General features: G+C 36.1%; 1 protein-coding gene across 1 annotated transcript; it reads right to left on the minus strand.

The window, feature by feature from the left end:
* Nucleotides 1-1802: 1802 nt before the first annotated feature.
* On the minus strand, nt 1803-21510 carry LOC110288491 (vomeronasal type-2 receptor 116-like). Its single transcript, XM_085842312.1, is given in 7 exon segments — nt 1803-3749; nt 7959-8082; nt 13909-14136; nt 15642-16454; nt 18178-18297; nt 18300-18468; nt 21239-21510. Coding segments are annotated over 7 exon segments (2406 nt in total). The 5' UTR covers nt 21436-21510; the 3' UTR covers nt 1803-2994.
* Nucleotides 21511-23790: the final 2280 nt, after the last annotated feature.

Genomic DNA, 23790 nt, shown 5'->3' on the forward strand with positions numbered 1-23790 from the left:
GACAGGAAACCTCTGGGAGAGTTACAGTGTGAACATGATCCTAAGCTGTGCCATGTGAGGAGAGGAGATCTGAAAAGAGAAATAGGAGCCACCAACCAAGAGGGGCAGCCTGAGTGAAGAGACTAGCATGGCTAAAAGTGGCTGAGTTATATAGGTGTCAGAAGAGCTGGAAGGAGGAAAGCCCAGGGGATCACCAGAACTAGAAAGTTTGGGGGGTCTGGGGCTAAGTTGGGGAGGCATGCCAGCCAGGAGGGACCTATATGCAGTAGAGACAGAGGGATGCTGAGAGAAACTGGAGGCCACTGTACAGTTGATATGTTAATGGACACTTTAGTTCAATATTTTTGCCTTGGATTTAAGACCCAACTGGTTTTAGGCCTTTGTGTGAATGATACTTGATATGTTTTCTTGCAAAGAAAACTCAGGAAATTACCACAGAGGAAGAAAGAAAGGACAAATTTGAAATCGAGTATTCTTTCACCACTGATCTCAAGAATTCAAACTCTTCTCAGTTATACACATCAGATATGATGTCATCACCAATAACTTTTCTATTGTGCATCCCCACGCTAAGAGAAATTTGGAGATGCATAATGGAATTCAGCCCACAAAATCACATTGGTGTGGCACTGAGGATGTACTTCATAAGGAAAGTCTAGAGCAGCAGCTTCCAAGGAAAGAGAACACTGGAGCATATGTAAATGTGATCTAGTCTGCAGGGGTCCTTACACTTTGGTTCTCAGCTGTCCATCTCTGCACCTGTCCTGGTATCCATGGCGAAGCTGTCTGAACTACATTAACCAGAACCCACTGTGTGCATAAAGGCAGGAAGAGTGGAGGGAGGTGTTAGTGCATATGTATACTCCCAGTGGATATCTGAGTTTGTGGCTAGCTTGGTCTACCATCTAGTGCAGCAAAGGCTACACAGAGATGCCTGACTCAAAGGAAAGAAAGAAAGGAGGGAGAGAGAGAGAGAGAGAGAGAGAGAGAGAGAGAGAGAGAGAGAGAGAGAGAGAGAGAGAGAGAGAGAGAAGAAGAAGAAGAAGAAGAAGAAGAAGAAGAAGAAGAAGAAGAAGAAGAAGAAGAAGAAGAAGAAGAAGAAGAAGAAGAAGAAGAAGAAGAAGAAGAAGAAGAAGAAGAAGAAGAAGAAGAAGGGCATTCACCTGGAGCCTAGAAGGGTCTGAAATTGGGACCACCACAGTATAACTCATCTAAGCCTTGGGTAGAATCACCCCTATTCATGTGCCAATCTGGACAGCCCTGTCTGCGGGCCTGGAGATGCTGGATGGGGTGGCAGAGGATCCTTAGTTTATCTGATTTTTGCAGCTCTCTGGGGTGTTCGTCCTACGCCCAGGCAGAGGGCTGATGTCCCTGATAGTGATCCAGTCTTACAGTCAATTTTATTTATTAATTTTACTCTTATAAAGATGGTGTTTGTAGCCGTGTGTCATTGGTACATATAGCAGACATATGATGGAGTTCAAGTTTAGCCTGGACTACAGAGTGAGTTTCAGGACAGCCAGGGCTACAAAGCTATTATAAATAAGGTTGCTATGAACATAGTGGAGCATATATCCTTAGTACAAGTTGGAACATCTGGGTATATGTGCAGGAGAGGTATTACTGGATCCTCCAGTAGTTCTATGTCTGCCAATTTTCTAATGAAACACAAGATTGATTTCCCGAGTGTTTTTACCAGCTCACAATACCACCAGCAATGGAGGAGTTTTCCTCTTTTACTACATCCTCCCCAGCATCTGCTGTCACCTGAATTTTTTATCTTAGCCATTCTGATTGGTGTGAAATGGAATCTCAGGGTTGTTTTGATTTGCATTTCACTGATCATTAAGAATGTTGAACATTTCTTTAGGTGCTTCTCAGCCATTCAGTATTCCTCAGTTGAGAAATCTTTGTTTAGCTCTATTTGTACCACATTTTTAATGGGGTTATTTGGTTTTCTGGAGTCCAGCTTCTTGAATTCTTCATATTGGATCTTAGTCTCCTGTCAGATTTAGGATTGCTAAAGATCTTTTCCCAATCTGTTTGTTGCCATTTTGTGTTACAAAATGGCAATAAACAGATTGTTGCCATTTTGTTAGATGGGTCTGCCCCCCTGACTCTTCCTCATCTAACATCTCCTCCCCCATCTCCAAGATGATATCCCTGAATCCCCAACGCCCAGTCCTTCCCAATCCTTGGGGACTTTTGTCTCTCTGGGGTTAGGTGTGTCTCTCCCACAGATGCTAGACCAGGAAGTCTTATGCTGCTTATTTGTTGGGGACTTCACAATAGCTAGTGTATGATCTCTGGTTAGAGGCTCAATGTCTGAGAGATCTTGCTTGTCCAGGTTTGTTGAGAATGCTGGTCTTTCTATGGGTCACTCTCCTCCTCAGATTCTTACAACTATTCCCAATTCATCCACAGAGTCCCTGGGGTTCTGATCATTGTTGGATATAATATAATTGTATTTGACAGCAGAAAAGGAGCACTTCCTCATTAAACTATTGGCCAATAGCTTGAAGAAAAAAAGGTAGTATTTTGTTATGTGTGTGCTTTTATTGGAAATCAGAAAATATATTCTGATTTCCTCTATGTTGATTATTTAGTTATTCTGTGATTCTCATTGATTATTTGATTTGGGAGATGGTTTCTATGTGTAAAACTGTCTGTCTTAGATCTCATTTTTCTATACAAAGTGATGGATTCAACTGCCTTATCAACATATTTGGAAGTTACCAGAGGGCAATCTCCATGAATGCAAAATGATGAATAAAATTGTAATAATTAGAGAGTTTAGTTCTGTAAGAGGAAATGAAGCAAGTGAATAAGTGCAAGATTTTATGGACACTGTACAGAAGTTCAGTAGATATGATATTTCCTGATATCACTAAAGCAACCAGTGAGAGTGATTCTAAAACTAGACACATGCACTATAACCCAATATTGGTGGGTATGTACCAACTTTACATTTGACAGAATTCCTGAAGAATTTGTTCAGAAATATGATTTTTCCTTGACCTTTTGGGTAGAATTTCTCTCTGGTCGCATTAAAATGATATAAATCTTGGGGACAAAAATACATCCAAGCATCCCTGCACTGGATGCCAAGATGGAGAAGATCTCCACAGCAACCATATGTTTGCCCTTGGTGCTATGGTAGACAGGGAGGAAGGTGACCCAGACACTGCAGAACACTAGCATGCTGAAGGTCAAGAACTTGGCTTCATTGAATGTGTCAGGCAAATTCTTGGCCAAGAAAGCCACAGAGAAGCTTACAAGTGCCAGGCAGGTCAAATATCCCAGGATACAGTTGAATGCAATAACTGAGCCCTTGTTGCACACAATGATGATGTGGCCATGGAGAGTGTGTTCATCAATATCAACAAATGGAGGAGAAACTGCTAGCCAGATTGCACACAAAACACATTGAAATAGAGAACATATGGGAATAATGTAGTTGGGTGTTCCTGATACCAGGAAGTTTCTCAATCTTCTTCCTGGGTCTGTGACTTTGAAAGCCAGAACCACAGTGACTGTTTTGGCCAGAACTGTGGAAACAGCCACAGTGAATACAATTCCAAATGTGATTTGCTGTAAGACACAGGTGGCTCTGTTTGGAAGGCCAATGAAGAAAAAGGAGCACAGAAAACAGAACATGAGTGACATGAGTAATAGGTAGCTGAGGCTTCTGTTATTGGCCTTCACAATAGGAGTGTCATGGTGCTTCACAAAGACAAAAAGTACCACCGCTGTGAATGCAGAGAAACAGAAGGCAATTAAGGCAAGTGCCATCCCCAAGGGGTCTTCATAGCTTAGAAAGGTGACACCTTTCTGAATACATTTGTTCTGTTCAGTGTTGGCATATTGGTATTCTGGACAATTCACACATTGATCCATATCTGATTTCCAAAGGAAAGCTTAGTTAGGTCTGTTTAGAAAACTTATTGTCAAGGTATTTCAAGAAAGGGTAATGAAAGAAGCCTTGCAATGCTGCCTTTAAGGCTGATATGTAATGTGAAGGATATTGCTGCTGAGCATTGATTTCAATTAATAATGTTCATAAATTTTTAAGGAAATAAAACCAAGCAATTTTTTTTATCTACTTAACTTGATTGTATCATTTATGATGTTATTAGAAAGGGGTTTGTGGGGTGTGTATGGGGGGGTGAGAGGGGAACCAAGCCCTGAGGACCAGTAAAAAGAATATAAACAGGCAACCTCAGGTAATAGTAGGGTACGTGAACCAACAAAATGCACCAGAAACTTGGGAGGTCAGAGACCCTAGATGAAATGTACTACAGTAGATAGAGGGAACATAGAGGGCCCACCTCCAGCTGGAAGACAGGACATCAAGTGAGTGATAGGGGTTCCCATCCCATAGTCACATCTCTGACCCATAATTTTTCCTGTCTGAATGCAAGGATGAAATGGAGAGGAGCCTGAGGAAAAGAAGATCCACTGACAGGCCCAAAGTGGGATCTAGGTCAAGAGGAGGTCTTATGGCCTCACATTTTACTGAGGCTCTGGAGCATTCAAAAAAAGGATCTATCATGACTGCCCTCCTAAATACAGTTATTTGCACCCAATCAATGGACAGAAGCAACTAATTCCTGAATTAGGGAAGGCTGAAAGTAGTAGAGGAGTAAGGTGACCTTGCAGGCAGATCAGCAGTCTCAATTAATCTTGACCCAAGAAATCTCTCAATGTACCACCAAATAGACAACAAACACAAGCTGATATGGATCCCTCAATACAGTTAGGACTTCTGTGTCTGTGTTCATTCAGAGAAGATGCACCTAACCCTCAAACACTGAAGGCCCCAGGGAGTTTAGAGGTCAGGTGGTGTGTGGCATTGGTCTATGCACAGACAGGCTGGTCTGCAGTCGAGCTCAGATGCTGAACCCTGGGACTCGGTGGTCATAATTTACTTACATAGGAGGGAAGGAGTTCTCTCATGGTCCTGGAACTCTGGATCCTGCCTAAGTTACCTTCCACTGCAGCGCCACAAGAGAAACAAGGCTAGAAGTCATGTAGGCAATATCCCAAGCTTTTGACCTTCAGGCTAAACTCCTACCCAGTTACCTAGCAACTGAAAAGATAGCATATATTAAAAGGGGCTGATTGGCCACTCCTTGCTCTCTCTCTCTCTCTCTCTCTCTCTCTCTCTCTCTCTCTCTCTCTCTCTCTCTCTCTCTCTTTTTCTCTCTCTCTCTCTCTCTCTCTCTCTCTTTTTCTCTCTCTCTCTCTCTCTCTCTCTCTCTCTTTCTCTCTCTCTCTCTCTCCTTTGTTCTCTTGCTCTTACTCTCCTCTCACTCTCTCCCTCTTACTATCTCTTTTTTTCTAGCCCCCCCTTCTGTCTCCTACATTGTTTCTTTCCCTTGGCCTTTCTACAATAAAGTTCTAAAAGCATAGACAGTCTCTGATCATCAAGGCTATGATCACTCTTGCCAGTGTGGAAAACTGTCTTCCCTCTTCCCTCTCTCCCATAAGCTCTGGGCTACAGGGTGTTGCCCCAGGGCTCCCAGGTTGGGCTGCCCCTTGTCCATCCCCTGTTGAGTGAGTCAGAGGCTTGGGTGTTCACCCAGAGCTGAATGGAAAGTGTCTGGAAGCCCTCCCATGTCTGCCTGTCCAGGGCATAATTGGAACTCTAGCGGGACATGGGTCCTCACACCCTACTCTTTCCCAGGCCCCTTTTTAGATCCTATAAGGTGGTGTGAGGGATGGGGGTTCAAAGTCAAGACAGGTTGGGTTGGGGCAAAGGTGTGGGATGTGGAGTATTTAGTTGGTGTATGGGTGGATGGGGAATGGAATATGAAATGTAAAAAATAAATAAAAATAATGTTATCAGAAAGCAAAGATTTCCTAAGCCATTTATTTTTGGTTCTATGTTAACATCAAGTAGATTATTTAATTCAGAGAAGATACATTCATAAACCACAATGTGGTTGGGTATATCTTATAAATACAAAACCCTATACTCACTGTTCTCTGAGATCACTGACTTTTTTATGAATTCATTCCCTATGACACATTGAGACTCTGACTTCTACTGGGAAAAGATGTATAATAGCTTGTGGAGAATTTACTAGCTCAAACTTGTTGACACAGAAACAACACAAAATTGAACAGGTAGGCTGTATATATGTAAATACTTATATGTGTGAGTTCATATGAAGGTAGATATTGCATTATTGTATTTAAGTGATTCCTGTCATGTCATAGGAACAGGGTGGAATATGAGAGGAAATATAATGTTTATGCTTTAATAGTAAAAAATATTAATGAAATAAGCCCTAAGATGTTTCCTCATCTGGCAATAATTAATCAAAAGTTGTGGTTATTGTTCATGAGTTGTACTAATTTTGGCACTGAAGGAAAAAGACCTCTGTAGATACTTTGTACTGAAAGATCCTCACCTTGATTCCATCTTCATATGGAAAGCTGAGCACTTTAATCTTTGCCTCACCTCCATTCTTATGAGAATCAAGGATGAAATCAGTGTTGAGAAACAGAATGAGGAAAATAACAGAGGAATCCTCTGGAAAGGGTGGTAACCCAGATGGTTTGTGTTAAGCAATTATACTCCATTCTAAAATTGTAATCCCCAACATGGTAACAACATGAACAGTGATTGTAATTGCACTTAATTCCCAAGTCATTTTAGAGAATGTTGATGTGCTTCCTTGATTTCAGAATTCTTATCTACAACAATGCATTTGTGGACATATATTATTTGATAAGTTGCCTAAGAGCCTAAGAAGTTGGATTAGCTATAATGGAATATGATGTTCTACCAGACAATCTTAGTTCAGATCCCAGTAACCATGATAGATATCTCACAAGTAAATATATATTTAATGACAGTAGTATTATTTGCTCATATATGCACCCGTATATGTGTTATCCACTCCACATACATAAGCAATTATTGCAATAAAATATTTTTTGGAATTTTTGTATTTAATTTTGATGTAAATACTAATTTTTTTACATCTAAAACAATTTTGTATGCTTTAAATTTGTTTTCAAGCACAGTATATGTTAAAATGTATGACTTCAAAACACAACTTAGTAGATTGCTTGGTTTTACTCCATGCATCATGGGAATAAACTCAAACTGTAAGCCTTAGCAACAAATGATTTAACTGTTTAAGTGTCTCACAGGCATATTATGTCTTTTAAGAATTTTAATACATTATGTAGAGGGAAAGGCAAAATATTTGAAAATGTAACCATAAACATATTGTATTTTTCCAACCCTAAAAATTTATCTTAACAATGGGTGTAGTATGTAATATACTGAATATGAGTCTCATGGTATATTCCAATTCATAGCTCAACTCTTATCCCCTACATCCTGGATTCTTACTACATCTGGTTTTGAACATGGCCCTCTTAATATCGCATACTTAGCATTTTTCATAAATTTGCAAATACTTTTGTCTTCTATATTAATCTTACAGAGAACATGGACTTAGCACCTAGTAGTCTCATGATCTCATCCAGTGGATTAAATATAACATTCAGTTCTTCATGGGCTCTTATATGTACATGGTGTGCATAATCATATTTAGGATAGATAGATTCATAAACTATGACTAAATCAATACTAACAAAATTCGTGACTAAAATCTAAATGTACATGTAGTTTTATAATAGATCATCTATTTGATAATCTTGTGCAGAATTCCTGCAAATTGCAGTTATATTTTCTAAAGTATTTTCTTTGTGAAATATAATCTACCATGAATTTTCAATGAGTCAATATGTGGGTCAAGGCACCAGGCATGTTTGTTTGCTTTTGCAAGATTTTGTTAAGGATTTTTGTATCTACAAGTAATAAATTTGATAATTAATATACTTTATATCTGCAGTTGCCTTTTAGTGGACTTCATTGTTCCAGGGTAATGCAAGAGAAATACATATTTTCAGGATTTATCAGAGTAGCAAATACTCACTTGTCTCATTAGAAATTGTATTTTCAGGGCAGGGGCTGCAAACAAAACAGCAGGCTGCCATTCCCTCCTTCCATAATCTTCTGAATCCAGGACTACAATCTGCACTGCACACAGAGGATGGCATCTGAGAAAAATTAGATACATATTGATAATGAGTCTTAGAAGGTTCTCTTATGTTTTAGATTAGCACTTCAAGATTTCAATAAGCTCATTTTATTCACACCATCTGAATAACATATATTTTGTGTGTGTGTGTGTGTGTGTGTGTGTGTGTGTGTGTGTGTGTGTGTGTGTGTGTGTTTGAGGCAGGGTTTCTCTGTGTAGCCCTTGCTATCCTGGAACTCATTTTGTAGACCAGGCTGGTCTCAAACTCAGAAATCCATCTGCCTCTGCCTCCCAAGTGCTGGGATTAAAGGTGTGTGCCACCACCGCCAGGCCGATGATTGACATTTTACAATGTCCATTATTTAATGGCCAGAAATGAATATTGGAAATGCATTGAAGAAATGTTGCATAGTATCTGAGCGTCTAGTAATTTAGGAAAAATGTGCTGATATTGAGCTCTATGTGAAAACTACAACCTGATATTTTTTAGTTAATTACTTTCAACTTGGTACTAAGTGCAGAGGAAACTTAATTAAAATATTCTCTCAGCCAACACTAGCCTGTCCTCATATCTTTGAAGCAATTTCTTCTGTGGTAATTGATATAAGAATGCCCATCTTACTATGGGCAGTTGAGCCAGTAAGTAGTGTTCTTTTCAGATCTCTTGGAAAAAAAAAAAAAAAAAAAAAAACAGCCTAAAATAATGTTGGCAGTTTTTTCCATTAATGGGAGAATCAGAAAAATGTTTTGAGAAACTGATATTAAAAGATGTTGCCTTGCCTTATCATAAAGAAAAAAATCTATTCTTTAGTTCCAGTTTCCTGATATCCACACTTGTCTTTCTATAACTAGAAGCCATATGTCAAATCACACCTTCCTCCTCCCTTTCCTTAATATCAAATTTAATTAAAGAATCAGAGAGGCAAGTGAGTATTTGAAGAAATTTGAAATAGGAAAAATATGTCCTTCAGTCACAGGTAACAAATATGACCTCAAAAAAATTACTGTTGCAAAGCATGAGAAAATGTATATAAAAAATAGTGGAGACAGACACTGGTTTAACATGGTTGGGGATGATAAATTATTCTGTAACGACCTTGAATATGGAGTATTCCATGATGTCAAAATGCTCTACAGTGGCTTCAAATATTGTAAAAAGCTGGATAAATATTATATTGTTTAAAGTTAATTAAAGATTTGAAGAATTCTTTCTATATTTTTGATATTGTTGAAAACGGTCTTACACTTTCCCATCACAGACCAGAGTATATTTCTCCTGCCTATCACATATTTTCTTTCTTTCTTTCTTTCTTTCTTTCTTTCTTTCTTTCTTTCTTTCTTTCTTTCTTTCTTTCTTTCTTTCTTTTTTCTCCATCATTTTCTTTCTTTCTTCCCTTCCCTTCCCTTCCCTTCCCTTCCCTTCCCTTCCCTTCCCTTCCCTTCCCTTCTCTTCTTTTTCCTTTCCTTCTCTTTCCTTCCCTTTCCTTTCTTTCCCTTCCTTCCTTTCTTTTCCTTGGTTCATTTGTTTGTTTGTTCATTCATTTGTTCGTTCCTTCCTTCCTTCCTTCCTTCTGTCCTCCCTCCCTCCCTCCCTCCCTCCCTTCCTTCCTTTCCTTCTTTCTTTTTTTTTTCTTTTTTTTTTTTTTTTTGGTTTTTTGAGACTGGTTTCTCTGTATAGCCCTGGCTGTCCTGAAACTCACTTTGTAGACCAGTTTGGCCTCAAACTCAGAAATCTGCCTGCTTCTGCCTTCCAAGTGCTAGGATTATAGGCCTGTGCCACCACACCTGGCTCCCATCATTTCCTTTAACTGTATATTAACCCTTTGTTATATTTGAAGACTATTTAGAGTTAGAGTATGGAAAGTCTGCATACTTTTGTATTTTATGATAATTTATTCTAAGGTAGTGTCTCCATATCACACATGGCTGTCTTGGACTCACAATATAGGCTAGACTGGATGAAACAGACAGAGATTTTTAGATTTTGTCTATAAAGTGCTTGGATGAAAACATGAATCACAAAAACAACCTGACATTATTTCTGACTTTCATAGATAAAATTTTCTCTGCATATACTATAGTATTATAACTAGTTTTGTAAAAGAAAATGTTCTAATATCAATATAGGTTCCTTCTGTTCTATCACTATTTTTGTTTCTTTATATAGGAATTAATGTTGGAGTTGCCTAAGAGCCATATCTGAAGGTTTTTGATAATAATGCAATTCTATATTTTGTCGTGCATTTCATTTAATGGAACTGCTTATATTGAAGTATGCTTGCATCCCTGAAATAAATTCTCCCTTAGAGGAAGAAAACAGGGGGAAAGGAAAAATAGAACAAGAATCAGGTATGGTAGAAGATGGAAGATGTGTAGAGAGGTCAGGAAATTGAACAGAGGTGTATAGCAATCAGGGATGGGGTTCTTTGGGTAGCAACCAGAAAGTCCCAGATGCCAGGAAATCAAGAGCATTCCAGGAACCCACAGGGATGACATTAGCTGAAATATCCCAGAATGGGGAGGAAGAGTCTGTTGACACCATATCCAGAGGTTAGGCATGGCCCCCCAGTTGAGGAATAGGGCCACCCACACATATACAAAATGTAACTCAGAATTGTTCCTATCTAATGGAAATAATGGGGCAAAGAGTAGAGCAGAGACAGAAGAAAAGGACACACAGTGACTACCTCACCCGGAGATCCATCCCAAATGCAGTCACCACACCCAGACACTATTGTGGATGGCAAGAAGTATTTACAAACAGTAAATACATCTATCTGATACAGCTATGTCCTGAGAGACAATGCCAGATCCTGACCAATACAGATATGGATGCTCACAGTCAACCATTGAACTGAGTACAGGGACCCAAATGGAGGTTTTAGGAGAAGGACTGAAGGAGTTAAAGTTTCCTATCTGTCATCAATGGGAGGGGAGTCCTTTGGTTCTGTGAAGGCTTGATGTCCCAGTGTAGAAGAATGCTTAGGAGCTGAGGAAGGAGTGGGTAGGTGGGTGGGAGAGCACCCTCATAGAAGAAGGGTAAGGGGGGATGGTATAGTGGGTTTGCGGAAAGGAAACAGGGTAAAGGAATAATATTTAAATGTAAATAAATGAAATCTCCAATTGAAAAAATTGAGAAAAAAAAAAACCACAAATAGCAAAATCACAATTAAAATGGGAGTATAATTGATGGGTAGCTTCTAGCCTAACACATACTAGGTTCAATCTTCAACACTAAGAATGTAATACACAACAGTAAAATAAGAGCAGGGTTTTTTTGTTTGTTTGTTTGTTTTGTTAAGGCTTTATATGTCTTACTTTTATTAAGCCAAAGGCAGCTGGGCACTGGTGGTACACATCTTGAATCCCAGCACTTGGGAGGCACATTTCTGATTTTGAGGCCATGATGGTCTACAGAATTAGTTCCATGAGAGCCTGATAATAAAACCAGTTTTTGTTTTGTTTTGATTAGATTTATTTATTTTTTTTTTGGCTTTAGTCTCTTTTATACCAGTTGAATGTTAGGTATATGATTGCAAATTTTTCCCATAAAAGTCCTACTACATATCAGGCCCTATTGAAGGCACAAAGGTAAAAAATAATAAAGTTTTGTATAAATATATATATATATATATTATATAAACTTGCTATTTATTTACTGTTTCTTCCTATAAAATATTAAAGTATATGCCATAAATGATACTTATATTTTCATGCAGTGTGCCACATAAAGACATATGAGGGGTATCTAACACTCATTTATTGTCATGTAGTGCTTCCTAAATATTTTATAAGTAGCACAGCTCCAAAAATAACAATTTTCAGAGTGAATGAAGAACAGTTGACAAAAATCCAAAGTAGAAAAAAGAATGAGCAAGCCAGGATTATCAGCAATTGTGGGTGTGTATTAACTCTGATTAGTTTGCAAGCAAAACTAAGAATTGGTCTCATCCCACAAACCTCAAGAAATCCTGTTTACAATAGATGGAATAGTCAAGTGAAAGCAATGATTTGGTCTCATTTGGGCTCAAATATCAATGTGATAGTATTTTCACACTTTTGCTCCCAAGTCCTGAGTACATTCAGTTTATATGAGATTAATTTCCGGGTAGGGGAACAGGGCATTTGTGAGTCACAAAAATTTTCCTACTGACCCTTGTATTTGGTAATTATGTTATGGTTAATCAGTGATAAAAGAAGATACCAACAATGTTTGACTTCCAGATTCTTGTGTTTTGGCTGGCTTTGAAAAGGTCTGTCTATTTCAGGTTGTTTGTGTAGAATTACCATTGACATATAACATCACTTTGTGCAAGGAATTCCTTTTGCAGTTTGACATTAATAGTTTATAGGCACTTCTTATGTTATTCCACATTCAAATGTGGAATAAATGATTTGTATTTAGTTCCAGATGTTCTTATTATCGAATTGATAGTTTGAATTATGTTTTCAAAAATAAAATATTCTTAGTCCTAAACTGGGAAAAACTGTCACTCAATTGTCTATCACTAATTCATGCTTCACTCACTACTGTTCATATGAGGTATGAAGAAGGATTTCGTGGTCTTTTCACATAGCTCCATTTCATATGTCTAGTTACTATAATGTGTTATGAAAATTTTGTTCTATTATGATGGCTTAGTTTGTTTAATCCTGTTTTATTTTATTATTCTCCCATAGAATCCTGTCATTTTCTAATGAGTGACATGAAGTGGATTTGATGAAAAAGGAAGGAAATAGGAATATTAACTATGATATATTTGCCAGTAGAATCTCATAGAAGGAATGTTAACTGTAATTTGGATATATTATGTGAGAACAACAAGTTATTTTCAATAAATAAAACAATCAAAAATTTAAAAAAATTCTCCCTCTTCTCAGAGAATGATCTTTCTCTTGTGTGTTTTGTTCTTTTGGTAGGTGTTTTTGTCAAGAATATTTCCACACATATCCATCAAATTTATTGTTCTTGAATGAACTTTTTTCCCTCTTATTAAAAATTATACTGTTTTCCTCCATTTTTTTTAATAAAGAAAAGTTCTCCTCTTGTATATGAATGTGTCTTCCTACCCTCTGCAGGCAACTTAGGAATGTCTTAAAAAATAAACATGTTTTGTTGTCTTTGATTTCCTTTATAGAATGTTAACAAAAAAGTTCAATTATAACTGAAAAGTATTTGTTGCTTTTGTCTGGTGCTGTTATTGCTGTACTTGAGGTGTGTTAATAGCCTTTATTTTTTCTGTTGTTCTAGTGCTGTCTATAGGTTCCTTTGACCTTCTGGTCATCTTATGTAAAAGAGTGAATGGATTCTTTAAATTTACTAAAAAGTGATGTTTCAATGAATATATTTTTCTGTAATTGTGTTCATTAGTGAATGTGGTTAATGTCCTTTTATTATGTTGTAAACATTTTTGGATATAATGACAAGGGTTAGCAATTATGACTATTGGTGTTTCATAACTGTAACATTAACCTCTTTCATATCAATACCTGTTCCAGAAGTTTAAGGTAAGGGAGGAGATTACTGTTTCATTAGAGCAATTATGTGAAGAAAATTTAGTTTAATTTAAAGGAAAGAATATCTAACAGTGGTGAATATCAGTTTTTTTTCTAATTTATTAAATTTCAAAAAATGGTTCTGATATGACAAAGGTATATTTTATGCATGTTTGAAATCTTCAAATAATTGGTAAAAATGTGAAAAACGAAAAAAGGAAATATCATACTGGAGACTAGAATTTCGTTCCTTATGTGACTATATTGTTCATTTCAATATGTTGCCATGGATTCATCTGACACTGTTTACTGATCTGTATTATAAACCAGTAAGCTCGCACACACTTACCTTTCTTCTTCCTGTGGCCAACTCAATCATGTCTATGTATAAGTGAAAGTGTCGACAATGTGGTAAATATGGGCTGAACTTTCCTAACTTCATCTTCATCCCAATGTGTTGTGTGAGATTCCCAAAGTGAATAATGTCATATTCATCCTGCATTATTACTCTTTGCTTCATAAACACTTTATCCCCAAGAGGATTAGTGAAGTAGGTCTTTCTTAGAAAGGAGTTTACCTAAAATACAAGCATTGCACTATAATGTATATATCATTTCTTCAAGTCATAAAATTCATTCTGATTTCATAGCAAAGGCACACATATTTAAAGAAAGACAGAAAGAGAGGAATCACAACAAATGCAATTACATAAATGAAACTATCACAGCATTACAAGAATTTCAGTTTTCTCAGTGAAGAATACCAAACACAAAGACAAAAATATTCATATCCAAACACAGGTGTGCATCACACACACACACACACACAAACACACACACAAACACACACCAAACACACACACACACACACACACACACACACACACACACACACAATGTACACACACACACTGAGAGAGGCTCACATCTTTTCTAAGTCACACATATAGTACAGGTATTCATTTATTTACAAACAAATATACATACATGTTGACACACATATGTAAATATTCAGGCACATAAATGACAATCATGTCCACCCAAATAAAAACACAGATATGAAATCACACAAAATAATACACTGGCACACATACAACCACACACGCAGACATACACACACACATACAGAGAGAGAGAGAGAGAGAGAGAGAGAGAGAGAGAGAGAGAGAGAGAGAGAGAGAGAGAGCAAAACCCGGGGAGAGGTATAAATATTTAAGGACCAGCCATGAAAAATATTGACACACAGAGATTTTTATACTCACACCTAAAGAAAAAAGGAAGGCAAAGGCCTTGCCAAGTACAAAGAAATAGGCAGACACATACTTAGTAAAGCAGTTACAAATTTGTATATGTACTTATAAACACTTACAAAATACAAACATTGTACACAATGAAACCTACTCTGACAAAACCCAAAAAAACATACACACATATATATAAACAAACACTTATAGAAAGAAATTCCTACATAGAAAAAAATTGTTGCTCACTTCCACTATCATACAGAGAGATAAACATATATGTTGAAAGTAACACAAATATAAACACAGATACACAGAAAGAGTAGAAAATATACATATACTCGGTGAGAAGCATACATTCACACATATAAACACATTTGTACAGACAGAAATGAATACCAACACTATTTCTTGTTTAGTTACTCTCAGAATACCAGGAATGTTCTCCAGAACCTACACTCTTGGCAGAATCACTGGATTACACGAATGAAAATAATTCCTCCAAATGATTTCCATATAACTGACAAATATAAATAAAAACTCATCTTCTAATCATGGGGAAAATTAATGAGGAAAGACTGTTTATATTCAATATTGGAAGGGGCATGCTAATAGATATTTGTTTGCTCTGTATAAAACCACACATTTTCATTGCTAATCTGTGAATTCTTTTTCCAATCACATTCATAACAATCTATAGATTTGCTTTTGTTAAGGTAAAATGTTTGGAAACCTATCTATTTGGGAAAATATTTCTTATTTCTTTAAGTCTGGGCATCAGAAAGACTAAAAAACTATGCAATTGAAGACAACAAAACTCGGCCAGTAGAAGAAACTTTTACCTTCAAGCAGTGAGAACTGGCTCCTTTTTCATTGTCTATTGCCTGATTATTAGCCTGTTGCAGATTCATCTCGTGGAGGGCATGGGCTATAGCATGCACAGCATTGTATATGTTATGACTACTCTCACTAAAGGTCATGTCAAACTTCTGTTCCATTAGCCAATCAAATGAGGCATCCGATGAATTGTTCTTCAGTATTTTACAGTTAGATGCTGAGTCTTCATTGTTAAAATATTTCCACTCTGGCATTACTAGATATAAATCTGTGTTTCTGAGATGGAACCATGTCTGTACAAAATTTTTAAAGCCAGAAATCTCACCATGGTGGGGTAGAAAAGTAAGTGATCCATAGAATGTGCCATGACTTATGTCTGTCCTACTGGTAGGGAAATTCCATTGTTTTGTGGTGATCCATATTCTCTGTAAAATGGAAGGTTCCCACATTCTAAAGATCAAATCAATGAAACTGATTGTTTCCTCATAAATGATGATAACATTTGAGGATGACATCACAATTTGTTTGTAGTACATTTCATTTTTTTGTGGAAATGAAACTTCATCAACAGAGATCATTTTAACAAAGGCAAAGCAAATTTCCTTGTTTTCACTCTGTTTCTTCAACTCTAAAAGAAATTGGTTTCCTTGATCGTCATCTGGGATGACAAGGCCTATCCAGTTCCAGTTGAAGTACAGTATGAAGGAGACAATTGCCAATGCTAGAGATGTGTCCTTTGGGGCCATCTGATAGAGATAGGGATATTGTTCATCATCACTGAAGATAGAATGGAAAGGTCCATAGGTAAGCTGAAGGAGCTACAACACAGAGAGCAGCATGAGGTGCGGTGCACGTGAAAACACTTGTAATCATATTTACCTGCAAACAGTTGATTACCTGTGACTTTTTCTCTCATCTCTGATTCAAATTAGCAAACGTGGAAGCCTGGCACATCCACTTCTAATGGGAACAGCAAGCATAGCTGTTTGACAAAGATGTAACAAATGTATTCACATGTTATAATGACTGCCTTTCTGTCTTCCAGTTTTAGTCTTGATATCTGTGTTTCAAATGTTTGAAGGGACTTTTATACTTTTACAATTTGGGGATAATTGATGAATATTTTTTAAAAAGGCTTTTATGCCATAATCCATAAATACTTCTAAGATTGAAGGGGAGAGTCCTGTACATAATACTGATATAGCATTTGGAAGAGATCTTCTTATATTGCCCTACTTGACAGTAATATTGTACACAAGAAGTTGTGACTCACATAAAGCTGCCAGAGATCTCCTTTTTAGGTTTTGTTCTGAATGTCTGCTCTGTTCCTCCTCAGGAAACAGACAATAAGATCAAAGAATTTGTAAAAATATAAAGTAGATTTTGTAGCCTAAAAGTGTTAGCAGCAAATTGGATTATAAAAACTCTATATACCCAGGTAATTCTGGTGCAAAATAATTGGGATTCATAAGTTGTACATATTGAGGAAAATATATAGAAATGAAGTTAGAATGAATGGCATTTTTTTCTACTTAAAAAGTGATTATAATGTTTTAAAAATCTTCATGTGGAATAATATGGAAGAATGAAGTATTGGAACCCCATAACTCCTCTTTCTTAGAAAAGTTCACTTGTGAAGTTCTAAACTTGTATCTTAGGATGTGGAAGCAAAAGAAAATAATAAGATAAAACAGAGCAATAAATTCTACAGAGTATATAATCATATTATATACTGATAATAATATAATAATTTAAATTAATTACATTAATAATATCATCATATTATTAAAGAAAATTATTTATTAAAGGTATAGCACTATGGGTGTGTAATTTTTGCCAGGGATATAATGTCAATTTAAATTCTAACTATTAAGAGTTGGTCATACACTCACAGACAGTCAAATGACTAACTCCACAGACTGGATTGGAGCTTTTCATCATTTCTAGTACCACTGAAATGTCATGAGTTGACAGATTAGGGATGGTATTTCATGCCTTTTCAACAATAAAAATAATCCAGATAGTTAAAAGTTAGGTTATAGAGAAAATGTTGGTAAAATTTATTTCTTTTCCATCACAGTTTATCTCTGATGACTAAACTTATAACACCCCCATAATTCTATTATTTCATAGTTTAGCAATGATAATTTAATCTTTTAACTAAGATGAAGATAACACCTATCTGGGGACAGAAATAACATGCTCTATATTTTGGAACAGAATGAACAAATCTCTGCTTGCTGAGAATGGTGTAAATAATGAAACACTCTGATTGACAGTCAGTCAAGGCAGTAAGATTCTCTCTTACACCATGCCAGACTCAATTCTCCATGGCCTCTTCTATTCTGTCTTGCTGGTATCTTTCTACTTCTGGTGGTAGCCCTTGACAGAAGGCCTAACATGTTTCTGAATAGTAAGTACCCTGGAACTACCTAGATTGACATAAGCATAAGTCCAACCACATCCATTAACTTTCTTAATAGCTATCAAAGTACCCCAAAGAGACATGGTGTTAAGAATTCCAGGCCAATGATAACTCACACGTGGAGATAAGAAGCTGTCAAGGTAATTCCAGAAACTTAAAGATGCCTTCCAATTGGGTCCTGAAAGCAGAAAGGAACACATACTCTCTTCATTACAGAAATAATTAGGTATAGGGCTTTTTTTTTTTTATGAAATAAATATGGTGTAGGTGTAAAAGTTTTTCCATTACAACGGCCCAAAGTGTATCTTATAATCAAAGACATATTTGGTAAAAGATCAGGATTTCTGTTGATTTCATCCATTGCAAACACCAATGCCAAAGCATATTTGTGGTTTTTAGTTGTTTTTCTGTAAAAGAGTACAGTGTTTATTATGGACAGATGATTATACATGCACATTTGTACTCAATAGGAACACTCTGCTATACTGGAAGTTTATTAAATTGATATCTAAAGACGGGAACAAATGGCTTTTGTTATAAGATTGGATTGACAGATGAACCTGGAAAATAGAAAGCACTTTAAATGTTCATGATAGTGTTGGTCCCATAAATAAGAGATGGTATTGACTTCATCCACAGAGATAATTTCCATTTTTGTTTTTGAGCGCTTGATCAGAAGGTAAAGAGAAAACCACAGATATTGACAAATAGTAATTCTGATCATGTCTTCATTTTGAATTATTGAGCAATAAATAAATTTGTGATTAGAGCCACTGAGTTCATGATATTTTCTTGTGAAATTAACTTAACTGTTTAAGGAAATGAAATCATAGCCACGAGTGGTTTCACATGCCTTTAATCCCAGCACTTGGGATGCAGAGACAGGTGGATTTCTGAGTTTAAGGCCAGCCTGATTTACAAAGTGAGTTCCTGGACAGCCAGAGCTATACAGAGAACCCCTGTCTCAAAAAAAAAAAAAAAAAAAAAAAAAAGAAAGAAAAGAAAACAAACCATTGTTTATCAATGCATAATTTTCTCTCTCTCTAGCAACATTTGATTCCTGTACTTATAATCACTTACAATTAGTGGCCAAAATTTTTGACATATCCATTCATATCTATCCTCATGCTGTAATTTTTTCAATCTTTTATTGAAATAAAATATTTTCTAAAGATTTATTTTTAATTAAATTCAAATATCATACACATATTTGGTAATAGATACATGCCAATATTTAACTTTGTATGTATTTGTGCAAGGACTATTTAGGTTATTAGATTGCAATACATCCAAATGTTTTATACGATACTTTCCTGTAGACTCTCCTCAATTCAAATGCAGTTATGCAGCAATGGCAGGTGTTTAGTGCAGAGATTAAGGACTTGTCCCACCACTGATATATCATTCTCCTACTTCCTATTTACAAAGCAATGTGATATATATTCACTCTGAGTATTTTATTTATTATAAATTAATTTCTAAGAAACATCTTTGATAACCTTTGTCATTACACTAAAACAGTACTAGTATCCTAATGAGAACTCAGAAGATAAGGAAATATCTGTGATATTTGTATATGTCAGTATTATATGCTTATGATATAGAAGAGATATTTTTGTGTAAATTTACAGAATATATTCATTTTTTTAAATCAAAGTGGACCACTAGACCATGGGAATGGAATAATACCATATTGGTTTTATTTATATTTTTGAAAAGAATAATATATCCTTTTTTATCCTTGTCATTTCATAAAATTTTATCAATAAACTCTATAAGTACACCTGCATATTTAATGATTAGAATGAAGTAAATACGATCAGTTTTTCACTAAAAATACTACAACTATTGTATCTTCATTCTATACCCTATAAAATAGATCATTTTAGAATAGTCTTTATTACCACACACACACACAAATATCAATTAAAGTTTTACTAATATACAAAATAAATTTGACGGTAGACCTTGTACAATCCTCAAACTACTACCTATAAGTGAAATTTAGGAAACATCAGTTACTTAAGAGGTCTGTGTAGCCTAGTAGTTTAAAGGGCTGTGTTTTAAAACAATGATCAGCAATCCACAAAAATTGATATTGATACCACGTTGGTAACATATGCACTAATATTTACTAAAATTATTGAAATAAGTCCCACAAGATTTAGATATTTTAAAAGGGTCAGAGATTAACCAACTCATACATGAATGGAGAAGACATTTTTCTTAAATAATGACAAAAATTTAATAAAAGCTCCTGTATCAATATCCTCAAACGTTCCAACTATCCCACAATACAATTGTCACCCATGACAGTGATATGGGACATAAGCAGTCACCACTGTTATTGATAGCCTGCCTATTCAAACAATGTAATCATATCATTGGATTCCATATGTTCCAAATATGGTTTACTCTAAAGAGAGAGTGCCCAATTGAACTTTGCAAAACATAAAAGCCAGTGATTGTACGTAAATAGTGTGAAGTACGAAGCCACAGCACTTTTGGATTTTATCTTTTAAAACACTTCGATGTCTTGACCCCTAATGAGCTAAATATTCCTTGCTCATATCCATACAAAAATATCCATCCAAGCATTCATATGAAGTACAAATTTCTGAGTGTAAGTATCTTCTCTTTCCAAATCTGATGAAGGTTTAGAAGTCAATAAGTGACTGCATGCAATGAATTTGAGACAGTAAGTTTGTATGTATGTAAAGTTTTTGACAACTGTATGTGCCATGAATATTACTGGAACCAGAATATGCTCTAGGAGCAACACACTAATGGAAGGACTGTCAGCAGAATTTATGACAATTTATTTACATGTACTTGGGATAAAACATAATGAAATATTACAGGATCAATTTCAATAAGTCATCTCTGCCTAGAGTGCAATATAAACTGTCAAAAGGCAGGCTTTATGTTAAAGATCAATGTAGATATTCCTAAACTTCCAACCTTCAAATCCAAAGGCACCTGGAAGAAAACCAAAACCTCTACTGAATTAATTAATTGGAGAATATAAGATTAAATCTGTAAAGGAATTAAGGTTTTTTCTTGGAGTTCAGACTTAGCACCAGGACAGAAGACTCAAGAATTTGCCTAATCTTCATCCCCTGAGCACTCAAGAAATATTAATGTTCTCATTTCAATTTAAAATATAAATTTACTTACAGAACATTAAGAGTCTTGTTGAAATAATCATTTTCAATGGGTGTCTGAACTGCTGCCAGGATGAAAGTACAAGTTAATCCCACAGGTTCATCATTTATTTCATCCAAATTTATTCTCCAAAAGCACCTGGCATCAATGAAATTGGTCATGAGAAGTGTAATATTAAGGAGGAAGAAGACCCCCATGAAAATGAACATATTTTTCCTGCCTTAAGCCTGGGCAGTGTGGATTGTGAAGTGTCATGCATATCAGCACATCAGATTTCTACCAGCTTTTATTTCTTTGGGCAAAGGAGATGTTTATTGCATATTCATGATTCATTTTATTTTTAGATTTCTCCTGAGCCCTGGAAGAAACTTAAATACTTTCTTCCCTGGGGCTCTGCCACTGGTGTCCACAGCCCATAGAATAAACACGTGTAGGTAAATACTTAGGAGGATAATTCATTCTCAGTCTGCATGATATCATTCTTGTTTGTGAATCTGTGGAAAAAAAGCCCCTGTGTTCAAATTTGGTCCTTGAAAAGTTTCAACAATCTGAATATGTGAACACAGTTAGAAATGATGTCAGTGGATTGAATCAGATTCATAGTGACACATCCAGTACTAGCAAATCTGGAGCTACTGAGGACATAGGGGACACTGTATTACACAGTCCAATTCATGCAGATGCAATCTCATGTTTATAGTCACTGAGATCCACAGACCATGTAGAGTGTGGACTATGTCACAGAAGTGATAAATAAGAATATCTAAACAAGACCTGTGCTTCCATTATCTTGAGAATCTCTAAACAGATCAAATCCCAAGTATAGGTAATCCAGCTCCATCTGAAATCATACATTCTTCACATATCCACAGTTAATTTACATGGTAAAGATTCAGTTTTAAAGGCTCAACAAGACCCAGAAAATATGCCATGCTTTTTTCTTTATTTCCAATAAAACAAAAAGTCACCCTACCTTCCAAAAATTAATTAGGAATGAAAAAATCATGTTAATATTTGAATTCCAAGCCATTATCTCCCTCCCATGTGCTCAATTTTTTTCAAGTTAATTGCTTAGGCTGACACATCTATTCTGTATATATGTTTTCCTACATTGTTTTATGTCAGTTTACATTGAGGTAGTTGCTGTTAAGGAATCTTATTTAAAAATAGGTTTTAAATATCTTAGAAACAAATAGTGACTGTGATGGGACACTGTGTTTCAATGTGTAAACTTTTCCTATACATTCTTTCTAACCATGTATATTTGATTGAATTCTAGAGTCAACAGTGACAAACTGAGCGTATACTGAATATTGTACACTCATGAACCTGTTTCATTGGATTTGGACTGTGAACAAGCAGAGTTTATATAGGCAGATCATCAGTTTGGGTGATGATATGCTCCATTTTATGATTGGATGACACAAACCAGTTCAGTGTTTTGCATTGTATATTTCTGCATTATGTAAAAGTCACTGTTTTTCCTGTGTATGACTTCTGAATCTCTGATAAATTCAGAGTACAGAGAGTCGTATCTAGAAAAATGAATGATAATGAAAAACTCTTTCATAAGAATACAGAGGAGGGCTGGGTGTGGTGGTGCATGCCTTTAATCTCAGCAGTCGGAAGGCAGAGGAAGACTGTTTCTGAGTTCAATGCCAGCCTGGTCTACAAAGTGAGTTTAAGGACAGCGAACGCTATACAGAGAAGCCCTGTCTGGAAAAACAAGATCAACAACAACAAACAGAGAAAATTTCTTTTTCAAGTGTGCAAATGAAATTTTTAGTAGTTCAGATTTGGTAATTTTTTTGTTTAATAATTATTATTTCCAAAATTGTATCTTATATCTTGGGTGTTCTAAGTTTCTGGACTAATATCCACTTAGTGACTACATATTGTGTGAGTTCTATTGTGATTGAGTTACCTGACTCAGAAGGATGCCCTCCAGGTCCATCCATTTGCCTAGGAATTTCATAAATTCATTCTTTTTAATAGCAGAGTAGTACTCCATTGTGTAAATGTACTGCATTTTCTGTATCCATTCCTCTGTTGAGGGGCATCTGGGTTATTTCCAGCTTCTGCCTATTATACATAAGGCTGCTATGAACATAGTGGAGCATGTGTCCTTATTACTGGTTGGAACATCTTCTGGATATATGCCCAGGGGAGGTATTGCAGGATCCTCAAGTAGTACTATGTCCAATGTTCTGAGGAACCGCCAGACTGATTTCCAGAGGGTTGTACAAGCTTGCAATGTCACCAACAATGGAAGATTGTTCCTCTTTCCCCCACATCCTCGCCAGCATCTGCTCTCACCTGAATTTTTAACCTTAGCCATTCTGACTAGTGTGAGGTGGAATCTCTGGGTTGTTTTGATTTGCATTTCCCTGATGATTAAGGGTGCTGAACAGTTTTTCAAGTGCTCCTCAGCTATTCGGTATTCCTGAGGTGAGAATTCTTTGTTTAGCTGTGAGCCACATGTTTTAATTTGTGAAACACATGAAACTCAAAAAGAACGAAGACCAAAGTGTGGACACTTTGCCCCTTCTTAGAATTGGGAATAA

Source organism: Mus caroli, unplaced genomic scaffold (assembly GCF_978045245.1).
Source record: "Mus caroli unplaced genomic scaffold, Mus_caroli_1 scaffold_8, whole genome shotgun sequence".
Classification (NCBI taxonomy): domain Eukaryota; kingdom Metazoa; phylum Chordata; class Mammalia; order Rodentia; family Muridae; genus Mus; species Mus caroli.